Consider the following 11,373-nt stretch of genomic DNA (forward strand, 5'->3'; position numbering starts at 1 on the left):
GAAAATACCAAGACAATTATCACAAATCAGTAGCAGCATGTTATATACAGATTTAAAGAGAATCACAGGAATAAAAAGAAAACAGTAGTTATATACCCGCAAATCCTGTCATCTAAAAACCCAAAAACTTAGGGAAATGTACAGGGCCTTTGAAGGTTAGGTTTGCAGTGGGACTATCAAAGCTCAGTTCTCCCATGACTGTAACTTCTGCATTCTGATGAAGGTTGGGATGGTTCAAAGATGAGATCGCATCAGACCCAACCCAGTTATGAAGAGACTATTTAAATGTTGGGTGGTACTTGTCTCCTAAGGGAAAAAACCCATCTGCTTTTCAGGCTGCAGATGAGCATGAGTAATAATAATAATAATAATAATAATAATAATAATAATAATAATAATAATAATAATAATAATAAACTTGGCATTTACACAGAGCTGGAATCTCAAAGTTCATGCATTGAGTGAGACCTTACCCAGACCTGTGGTTGCATCCTCTGTGCTTTTGTCAGCTGGACTGTGTGGAGAGGTAAAACTCACTGCAAGAGTGACAACATCTGGCCTACACTGCTGCAGATGACCAGAGCATTTTGATCCTGCTGAGTTCCTTACACGTGAAACATTGATTATTATCCCCAACTGAGAGGTGGAGAAGCTGAGGCAGGGGAGAGCCAAGTATCCAATGTGCTCTCCTATTTGGGGATGTCTGACTTGTGGGTATCCAGCCCAGGGATCGTTCACATGTGTGGAGCACCCTGAGCTCACACCCACTTCATTCCGAGCTGTGGCTCATCAGAAGCTTGGAGATCTGAGGCTCTGGGTCCTGGCTGCTGCCTGCCTGATTTTAGGGATCTTCCTGAAGATCCAGAGGCAGGAGCACRGTCACCCTGGTCCTCACTGGCAGCCCCTGCAGGGCTGTGCACCTCTGCAGGCAGCACAGGGGGGAATCATCCCCTTGGCAGGATCTACTCCTGGCGGGTGTCTAAAAGGTGTGTGTGATGAACTGGGCCCAGACAAGTAAAATTTGCAGCGTTCAAATTGTAACTAGATTTGAAGATTTGGTGGGAAGTGGTTTGTCCAAGGTGTCAGAGGAAATAAGAGTAAAAACTGAGGGCATCCTGATGCCTGGCTTTGTGCTCAGAGCCAACAGTGGAAAAATCAGTTTAAAAGTGCTGCATTTCTTTGAGGTCCAATTTTTTTTTCACAGATTTAGGCATCTTACAGGATGATTTTTGCATAGAGGTTAGAAACCGTTTTTTGTGAATGATTATGGATGCTCTGAGAGCTGCTGTCATGCTGTGTGCCTGGGGTACTTCCACCTCTGCTCACTATTTTCCATTATTTAGTGATGACTTTTGCACTGACTGTGTGAGGGAAAACAAAGCTCTATTTTGATCAGACAGGTGGCCCACTAATACCTCAAATCATTAATAACCAACAGCAATAAACAATAAAAAGCAGAATCTTGGTGGGGGTGGCATTATAATTTGGGCAGGTACATTTTTGGGAAGGGATCAGAAAAAGCAGTTTTCTAAGGTTGAGTTCAGTGCATCAGACACATTTCTACTTAAGTATTTCCAATACAGAATTAAAAGCAAATATTCCCATGGAGATTGCTACTAAATCTCAAACCGCTCACAYGTCCTGCCTCGCCTTCTCTCCAGCTGGTTCGATCCAGTCATGTAGAAAAAGTGTGGAGTGATTTACACAGTCAGKAGGAACTGATCTTGCTCTGGGGGTTTCTTCACCCAGGTGCCCAGGCCAGCTCTCTGAAATGCTTTAAACAGCTGCTGCTTGACAGACTGGTACGTCTGAGCCACCAGCTTGGCCTCGCTGTACACCGATGGCATCTCTCCATGGCTTGGTACTCGTGTGCTCAGCTGCAGAACAAAAATCAGGGAAGGGGAAAAAATAATAAAAACCCAACCTATGAGCCAAAAGAAACAGGAGGCTTCAGTAGCTGTATAATCTTCCTGTCTACATTTCATAAGCAACAAATAATCACTTGTGCTTTGTGTGTTTGCTTTTGGTTTAACGACAGAAAAAAAACCAGGGAAGCAATAAATGCCGGTGGAATGATTTTGAGCCATTGTGAGGAGGAAAGGGGTGAACAGCTCTGCCTTGGAGTGGGTATGTTCTACAAAGGCAGAATGCTACTGCTCAGTCAAGATGATTTTTAGGGACAAAAAAATTTCTTTGCTTCCAAGGACAGCCAAGAGACAGAAGAAGAAGGGTTGCCTTCTAGACTCTCATTTCCCATCTGTAGTCTGTTATGGTTGGAAATGCTTTGAAACATACCCAGGACAGGGCAGAAATCAGGCAYCAGTGTTTGTGCTGGTGTGGGAAACCTGAGCTACCTCGAGCAATGTCACATGTCCACTGCCCCTGGAAGGACATGAAAGAGAGAGCACACTTTGCTCTGCAGGAGGACAAAACAAATTCCTGCGACCTGGCCAGGTCTCTACAGTGCCAAACCACAASTGAGGATTTGATTTATACGAAAGAAACCAAAACCTGGAAAATGCCTTAGAACGAGCAACTGGATGAATGTCTGGTGTTTACAAGGCAGGGGAACAGCACCCTGTAGGGAATGGCACCCTCAAGGCACAGCCTGGAGAGCAAGCAGCTCTCTTTTCCTTGTCTCTAGACAGGAGAAATGCTGAGTCTGAAGGGGAAGGTGAAGGTGCAGCCTGCAGTGAGCTGCTCCGTCTGTGTGTGCCAGCGCTCGGTGGGGCTGTGCTGGCTGGAGCTGTCCTGGCCCTGTCACCCAGGGAGGGTGACCTTGCCAGCCTGGCTGTCAGTGGGCCATGAGCTGGCCTGGCAGCAGTGGCTTCTCTCTGGCTGCCTCTTTGCTCCCCAGAGGTGCAGAGTGATGACATTATCAAATCCCTCACTTTGTCAAGGGCTAAGTGCCCTGCTCGGGTACAAGTYACTTTCTCTGGCTCACTACAAACCTCATCCTTGGTGAGAGCCCAATGCAGCCCAGCTCTCTCAGCCACAGTTCACCCCAATTTTGTTGCTGTGAGGACCCCTCCATTCTGGGGGTGGCAGGAGTGCTTCTTGCCTTGCTTCCCACCTGCTGTGCAGGGAATAGCCTGGGACCTGTGACACAGACTGGGACCAAGCCCTCGGCTCAAAGCCCAGGTTGGTCTCTTCTGCTTCCCAAAAAGCTCAGGGTCCCCACCWGCACAGATCAGGCCATTGCCTGGAATAGGGTGAGTCCCACCAGCCTCCCTCCCCTGTGGAGTCCTGCACAGCACAACCCTCTTGAGCTTGTCCTCAAACCTGCCCACCCTGCAGCTCCTGGCCCTCTCTAATGACTTTGTTGGTGGAARTGTCTCCAGGCTGTCCTGCCATCACTCTGCCTTGTATATTTCCACTCATTTCCCAACGGGAAAGAGGTTTCAGCACTTAATAAAGTATTTTTTTCCTTGTCTTCATTTTCTCTCGCTCTCCATGGCCTGCAGCCCAGCTGTTAGCAGCCCTGAGTGCAGCAGCCGTACCTTGCCGTGCAGTTTTGCCCAGCGAGTGAAGAACATGTGCTTGCAGAGCCGCGAGGGGCCCCCRCACGTCCTCTTGCCCGTGGTGGCGTTGAGAACCTCCAGGTCGCTGCTCCCCACGATCCAGTTCACGCTGAAGCTGGGAGACTTCCCGGGCTGCCGAGCGTCGGYGTGGCTCACCCCTGGGGACAGAGGGRCAGAGGGACACCAGTGAGCTCCRGTGCCTGTTCAGAGGCTGCTCACGTGCGGGGGTGGGTGGCTGTGACCCTTGTCACCTTTGGTTAAATGTCACCAGACCAAGAACCTTGGAGAGATGTAACTTAGCAATTCCTGCAGGTTTTTTTCCACTTTGCAGGCAAACCTTTCATTAGCCTGAGGAAAGCCTTTGGGTTGTAGTGTGAGCTGTTGGCAGCAGTGTGATGGCTGCTGAGTGAAATCTTTCAGAAATGCTTTAATGGGATAATGGGTTTTTGAAAGAAACTCAGCAGTAAAGTGCTTTGGCCAGGAGTTCCTCCAGGTGAGCTTTCCGCAGTCCAGAATATTTATCTGCTGGGAACTCCTGGGGCCTTTGCTGTGAGGGGATGTCTAGATCCCAGAGGACAAGAAAATACAAAACAATGCACTTCATCATCACAGAGAGATTTTTAGATCCAAGTTAATAATGACCTTGTGGTTATCACAGACCTACACAGAACACTCTTGGCCCCCACCTTATGTCTGCCTGCAAGATTCCTACCCTGTATTGGAGCACCAATTTCTTCAACAGCTAGTTAGTGCTCTAACGGTGATATCTGGGACATCTTTAAGTCGAATGCATCATACATGATTTTAGACAGCTGCAATAATGATGTTTACAGTCACCTGGGATGACTCTATGACCTTTGTGTCATTCAAGCAGCCAATTCTGGACATCTGAACTACACACTGAGCTTCATGGGTGAAATATCCCGTGGCTCTAAATGCAGACCAGGCCTACAAGGTCAGGGGTGGGTGTGTACATGAATTATTTTTAATCAGGTAAATTCCTGTCTCTTTTTAACCACTTAGCACAGCTCAATCTTTTMATGACTCTTGTGATTTTTTCATTTCTTTTACATGAAGTGGGGGAAGGATTAGTCTTTGCTAGAAAATAAGAGGAATAAAGAAGAATTTGGCTTATTTTCCAGTGCAGTACAAATGTAAACAACAGAGCTCTGCCTTGCCCTGCTCATTAGTGCTTTTGCAGCAAAGAATCAACACTGGGAGCTTCCAAGGTTGGAAAAGACAGAGTGACCTGAAGCGATTGAGTATTTTTGAAAACATGGGCATTGGGTAATGTGCCTGGATCCAGTTGTGGTGCCCCTCTCTGCTAATTTGCTGTGTGGGCCACTAGTCCACAAACCTGGGCAACAAAAGCCACTGTGGTGAGCAGGTGGGGACTGTGCTGGGAGGCAGGAGCTGCCTGGAACAGCCTCCCCAGCACAGCCCAGTGCCAGGACTGGGTCTGTGCTTCCAAATGGCAGCTCCTGCTGGAGCCCCTGCCCGCAGCAGCTCCAGCCACAGCTCCTGGTTTGCACTGWGTTCATTGCTGCTGGGTGCAGGGCAGTAGAGAAAGGCTTCTGCATTTTCTGCTGAGAGGGTTTCAAAGAACTTTTGCAGAGAGTGAGAAGTACTGATATGGGCTGTTCAGAGAGAAGGAGATTAAAGAAAAGAGATCAAAGCCCCTCCTTTCCAAAGWGCCCCTTCTCACCCAGGATCTCATTTTCGAAACAGATGCACGCCATGAGCATCTGCTGGTCTGAGGCAGAGCGGGAGGAGATGGGAGCTGGTGGGAATGCAGCATCCCTCACTGATGGTGTTGAGCTTGGAAAGCTCCTGAGAGACACCACGGGAGAAGTGGAAGGTTGGGCTGGGTCTGTCTGGCCAGGATGCTGCCTCTGTAGGCAGCTGCTGCATCCTGCCTGGAGCCTCTCAGCATCACGGAAATCAGTGCCAGTGAGGGACATGCCCCTCTGTCCCCTGTGCCCTCTGCCCTGGGAGGGAGCTGCAACAGCCAGATGGAACTCAGCATGCACAGAGAGAGAAAGGTGGCTATTGAGGGGAAAAAATTATATGGCAAACTCACTTTGTGTTGGTGACAAAGCTGTAAGTGCAGAAATCATCTCAGTCACCGGGGCTGAATTCGCTACCGTGTGCAGAGGAGAATTACAGCTAAGTCATAAMCTCACCCAGGATTTGTAAACACATTCATGTTGTATTAATACCTCTTTCAATTTTTTTTTTCCCCCAGAGATAACAGATCAGTCTGCATCTAAAACTCCAGTTCACCTAGGCAACAGGATTTAAACTGAGAGCTCGAGAATCAGATAGCTCTGCAGCGCTGCTCGAGCGTCTCTACACAGAACAAGATGCACACAGATCAAAATCAGCTCTTTGACACCATGCACCACTCTCTGTCAAGATAGCACCCAAAAGCTTAGAGGATTTGAGTGCCAAAAAGCATGATAGCAAACACCCTGCAAAGTTGTCACAGGACACYAAATAAATAAAAATGTTGTGAAATMCCTGACTAGAGGAAGAGAAGGAAAAGCTGCACAGAGGGGAGAGCAGGTTGTGGGTGCCCATGAGATGGGGGCTGTGAGAGTAGCCCAGGCTTGTCCCAGTGTCTGAAAACCCCTCTGGGCTCATTTGGCTTTCATGCTTTCTTTTCCTAGCTGTCATACATAAGTACACATATTTAGATAAAGAGAAGATATTTTTCACATCATTTTCTGAGTGTAAAAGAAGAGGTTTTCAAGAAAAAACTATGTGAGTCATAACAGACAAAAATATAGATCATGGATATATTATCTGACTGTTGTTTTTTTTTATAATTTAAAAAATTTCTTTCATATTTTTTCTTTAGACAAACATTTGTTTTGATTTTATTTAGAAGATAACTCTCAAATAATCTAGGCTGCTTTCTCTCCTCTTGAAGTAAGGTAAAACATCCCTCTTAAAAAGCACACAGCAAAGAGTACAACAGGAGACAGTAGAATCTGGAAGAAACAGAAAATTCTTTCCACAAATAATATGAATTTGAGTATTGTGGGATACTGTGAACTGAAATCTGTCCTCACTCTCCTTTCTCTCCCAGCAAAACCTCATACCCCATCAGGATACCCTTTAGAACAGCCTCAATCTTAAGAGAACAGGATATCAAAAAGGCTTTTCTTCTAAAAATTGCACCCAAGAGTAATCTCAGTAAAAGAGTGGAGTTCCATCTGGCTGGGACTGGTGTGGGTAGAAAACCTCACTGATTATTTTTCAGTGGAGCTGAGGATATCTCATCACAYACCATGACTCTCCTCTCCACTGGAATGTTTGCACTGCCATGACCAAGTGGCAAAATAATTGACACCCTTATAATTTAAGGACTCCTGCAGTCCTTGGCTGGTCTGATCTCCCAAACAAGTGTGGGAGGTGGAGTTGCCTAGCTGAGATTGCGTAGGTCTGGTCTCCAATGCACGAGCATAACTTTTTCTATGTACCCATCTCCTTAGTCACGGGATAAGCCACTGGCACAGGTTCCCGGGAAAAAGAATTGCAGCATAAGCCTCAGCAATGTAAGTTTTAATCAGCATTGGTGGGTGGGGGCAAGATTACAAATAATGGTGTTAGACACAAAAACAATGCAGACAGAGAGAGACAGATTCCTCCCACTGCTTTTCCTGGGCTGAGGAAAACCCACAAACACAACTAAGAACGGAAGCAAATGCTTTTCCAAACAGAAGCCTCTGGGAAGGTGGAAGACAGCCCTGAAACATGCAGATATTTAAACTGGCACCAGGGCCCCGCTGATGCATTTCTTCTTCCTTTAAAATCTCTGGCAACCACTCTTGGACATACATACACTCTGGCCAAATACAACCCCTTSCTTTTACTCTGCAAGGCCAACCCAGCAAAGCAATAGCTTTTCTGTGGTGAAAACTCTTATAAAATCCCTTTTTGTGCTTTCAATCCTTCAGCAGTTGAAGCRGGTTTCTGTACCTCCTGCAGACACAGTGAAATTGTGTGTGCCTTTGATCTCAGTGTAAGGGTGCACTTAGAGTTGTTAGGGCTGGCACAGGATGAGATCTGCTGTCCCTGTGGGAGATGCAGAGGCTCCTGGCAGCCAGGRCTGTGTTGTCAAAATCACAGCCAGGTTTGGGAAATGGGGAGATATTTCCTGGCCAGCTGGGAGTTCTTTCCTCTCTACYACAATGCTGTGTGGGAAGGAAGAGGGGGCTGAGCCACGGCCATGCAGGACCAGGGGACATAAACTGGAGGGACAGTGTGGATCACAKCTTCCTGCCTGCTTGCATTGCAGCCTTTGGCCAGCTGCAGTGAAGAGTTAAAAAACAGAGATAAGCTGTTCAGAAAAGGATAAGCCTTTTGACCTGTTCACCTCATAGCACATACACTTGCCAGATGTACTAAACCACACAGAACCTGAGAATTTCCCCAGTGGCTAAACTATCACTTCTGCCTCTGCCAAACAAATTTTTTCACAAGGACATCTTTAAAAAAAAACTCCGAAACAACCTGTGAAATAGATGAGGGATAAAGAGCACTCTCCTGAGTGAGGAACCTGAAGGACTTTTAAAGGCAATGGAGTACTCCACTAAAGTGTCCTGACCTCTAACCCCATAACACTGACATCATATTGGTCCCTCAGGGAATGCTCCCAATGGACAATTAGCAAAGTCTAAAATTAAAGAAAGATCTAATCTGCTGCAGAGCTAGCATCCCTTGGCATTCACATGACTCATGAAGAGAGTTAAACCTAAAATTTACTGAAGGCTTCCCTCTGGTTTTTAGAAATGTTTTACTCAGTCATACTCTCCCCCACCCCCCCACCCCCAAGTGTTCAATGTACAGTGTTTTTTTTCCCTTGTCAACTTGTATCCACAGCTGATTCTTTGTATGACTGCTGCTGTTTAGATGAAAAAGGAATTGGATTTTAAACACATTGGTTTCTTCATTCAACAAATTCATATTCTTCAGAAGAAAAAAAAGAGAAGGCATGAGCTAATGTTTTACTTGTAAACAAAAAGCATTGCTGTTGGTAAGCAGCACGATTAGGGGTGGGAGGGGGGTTTTTTGTCCTGCAGGCAGGTGTTTGCTTACCACTGAGAAGCAGCTGGTTGCGCCGGTAGGAAGCTGGCAGCTGACCAATGTCCTCTATYCTATGGCTCATTACCCGGGAAAGGTGGCCAGTGTGGTACAGGCTGCCCACAATGACGCTGTGCAAGTACATGGGCTCGATGAAGGAGCTCAGGAGAGCGCCTTGGAGCCCAAGGATGTTCCACCTGAAAAAGAATTCGGGAGCATTAAGACACGTGTGGAGGAACGGTCACAACGGAGCTACCCTGGGAAAATCAGGAAAGGCCAGAACATGGGTTAGAGGGATGAGGGATGAAACTATTCCTGTGCCTGTCCTATRATACAGGAAGCACTGTTGGGTGGGATGATTCCCCCTCTAGGAGGATTTTAGATTACTGTGGTGCCCTTCACTTAAAGGATGTATTTCCATCTTGTATTGCTGCAAAAGAGGCTATGAATCAAGTGCTGCTTTTCTAAAAGCATTTTGAGTTTGGCGGATGTTCATTTAGCATGTCTATAGCAGAATTTTCTTTTTTTCCCCTGCATCTACAGGTTTTCATTTGCAATGGTAGAGCTAGAATGAAAGTTTTTGTTTTTTACCTTTATCTGCTGCTTGTCATATATAAGTACCATCCCCATGTCATACAGCAAAGCTAACACATTACTTAGKGGGCCAAAATTCCCAGAAAATCCTTGAACATCTCACAGGCTGACAYTTCTTTGCCCAAATGACTATGAAGATACAGAGACATCCATGAGAATGAAATCCTGGTCCTGAATAGGGAAAAAATTGAAGACTTAGCCTTATAGAAAATTTATCTTTAACCAATAGTTTGACCTGCTCTAAAGTGTTCAGTGTCCATCTCACCCTGTTGTTGTCTTAAAGGTGCAGCAGAGAGATGGAGGAAACCTTGGACATTTGACTTGTTGATGACTGGGGTTGGATTAGTCACCAGAACAGCTCTGCATCTTAATAGCCTGCGAATTTTAACATCAAGCTAGGCACAATTATGACAGCATGCTTGCTCTAAATTCTCTAGGGACAGCTAATTGGCTAAAGAGTGGAAAAATTAAAAAGGGGAAGGAAGTCATGATGCAGTTATCTTCTTGGCAAACCTGTTTAGCTCAGCTCATCGAAGAAGCTTTTTCCCACCGCACAAAYGCTAACAGGCTCTCTTACACTTGGATAATATTTTTACGTAAGTTGAACACTGTCAATCTGTCTCAATAGTTTTGAGTTCAGGAGTTCAAAATGAAAATGCTTCAGAAAATGTAGTTTGGAGAGCATATTTTGGCTCATTAAAACCCAAAACACCGGCAAACATTTGGAACTCAGTAGCTGACTGAAGGAAAGGGTACGAGGTGCCTGCTATTTAAGGCATCATCCAGTGGCTGCCATGCTAAATAATGTGTTTAAAGCAGAATTTYCATCAGCAGCAAGCATTATGGTGCTAATTTCTTACATCATTGTTCTTTTCATTAATTAACATTTCTCAACCGTTAGTGCAATTATTGCAGTGCCTCCGTACTGTATGTCTCTTTTCATGATTAATAAGGAGTCATTATATTTCCCTTTCCTGAAGCAGTCAATTAACACGGAATACTTTCCATTAATTACTGAATGTTTAAAACCAGCATGCTGTACCTGGAGAGCAATCTGCTCTAGGAACCTGTGACACCAATTGCTTTTAAAAGTTCTCTTTAAATTTTATTCCAAAAACACAAGCAATTTAGCTGGCTGTATTAATTTGCCTCCGAAGCAGGACTGTGAATGAGAAACATCTTTTAATCTCATGCAAGAAAAGGCAGCCATCTGGCTGCTGAGGATTTCAGARTCAGACTCTCCCTGTCTCCCTCTGCAAATGCAGGCCATTAAAGTAATGTGTTCATCTACATAAAACTCAAATGAAATATAAAAGGTAATATTTATATACAAACAATTTAGTCCCACAATTTAAACAGTCATTGGTTTTATGAAACATTTACTTTAGTCGATCAGATTTGCATAACTTCATTTGGTGAAAAAGAAGTGTGGTCATTTCTGCAAATAACATCACTTTTAAAGGACAAATCTAGCTGTCTCTTTGAGTAAATAACTTATCATCATGCAAAATTAATAATGCAAGCTTAAGAAACAGAGCTGAATTCAGCTARCAGTACTATGCCTCCAAACAGCATCTAAGGTAAGCACAAAAATTAGATATCTTTGTCCAGATGGAAACTTATCAGTGCTGTTTTCAGCATTTAAAATTTCCTTTAAAAAGCCTTGCATATTTGACGGAAGGAGAGAAGAAAAGCAGCTAAACAGAAAAACAACATATGTTCAACAATAGTGGRATTTCGGCAATATGCACATCACAAGAAATCATCTGAGTTTTATTTACCAAAATAAGGGATTGTGTTCAGGTCATAAATTACAAGGTAATAATGATTGTCTAATTTGAATTCATCACAAGGGACCTGCCTTTTTTTCAGAGATATTTCTCTGCCTAATTCTGGACATATTCATCCTAGAGTAAAAAGGGATTTGAATTTCAATGGAATTACATTATTGGAAATCATAATATAAGCATGATCAGGCCACTCCCTATGTATTGAAAGTATTCCATAAACATGAATTAATCCTCACAGTGTTCCTGTATGGTAAAGCCCCACTTTTGCACCCTGGGGAATCAGGGAAGAGAGGCAGTAAAGTCTGCTGGAGTCTGCAAGAATTTATGGCTTCTGTATACAATAATTGTGCCTTTAAAGAATCCTTTTTGGAATTTCCATT

The 11,373-nt window shown here is 44.7% G+C and overlaps 1 protein-coding gene across 1 annotated transcript in view; it reads right to left on the minus strand.

Annotated features, from left to right (window-relative positions):
* Positions 1-377: 377 nt before the first annotated feature.
* ADARB2 (adenosine deaminase RNA specific B2 (inactive)) overlaps positions 378-11,373 on the minus strand; it is a 294,281-nt gene continuing 283,285 nt past the window's right edge. Inside the window, exons 8-10 of the mRNA XM_057380543.1 lie at positions 8,625-8,806; positions 3,501-3,679; positions 378-1,877 (exon numbers count right to left, since the gene is read on the minus strand). Coding sequence (XP_057236526.1) covers positions 1,701-1,877; positions 3,501-3,679; positions 8,625-8,806 — 538 coding nt within the window. The 3' untranslated portion in view covers positions 378-1,700. The remainder of the gene's footprint in view (positions 1,878-3,500; positions 3,680-8,624; positions 8,807-11,373) is intronic.

Source organism: Malurus melanocephalus, unplaced genomic scaffold, assembly GCF_030028575.1.
Source record: "Malurus melanocephalus ecotype Western Australia unplaced genomic scaffold, MMel_1.1 scaffold_458, whole genome shotgun sequence".
Taxonomy (NCBI): Eukaryota; Metazoa; Chordata; class Aves; order Passeriformes; family Maluridae; genus Malurus; species Malurus melanocephalus.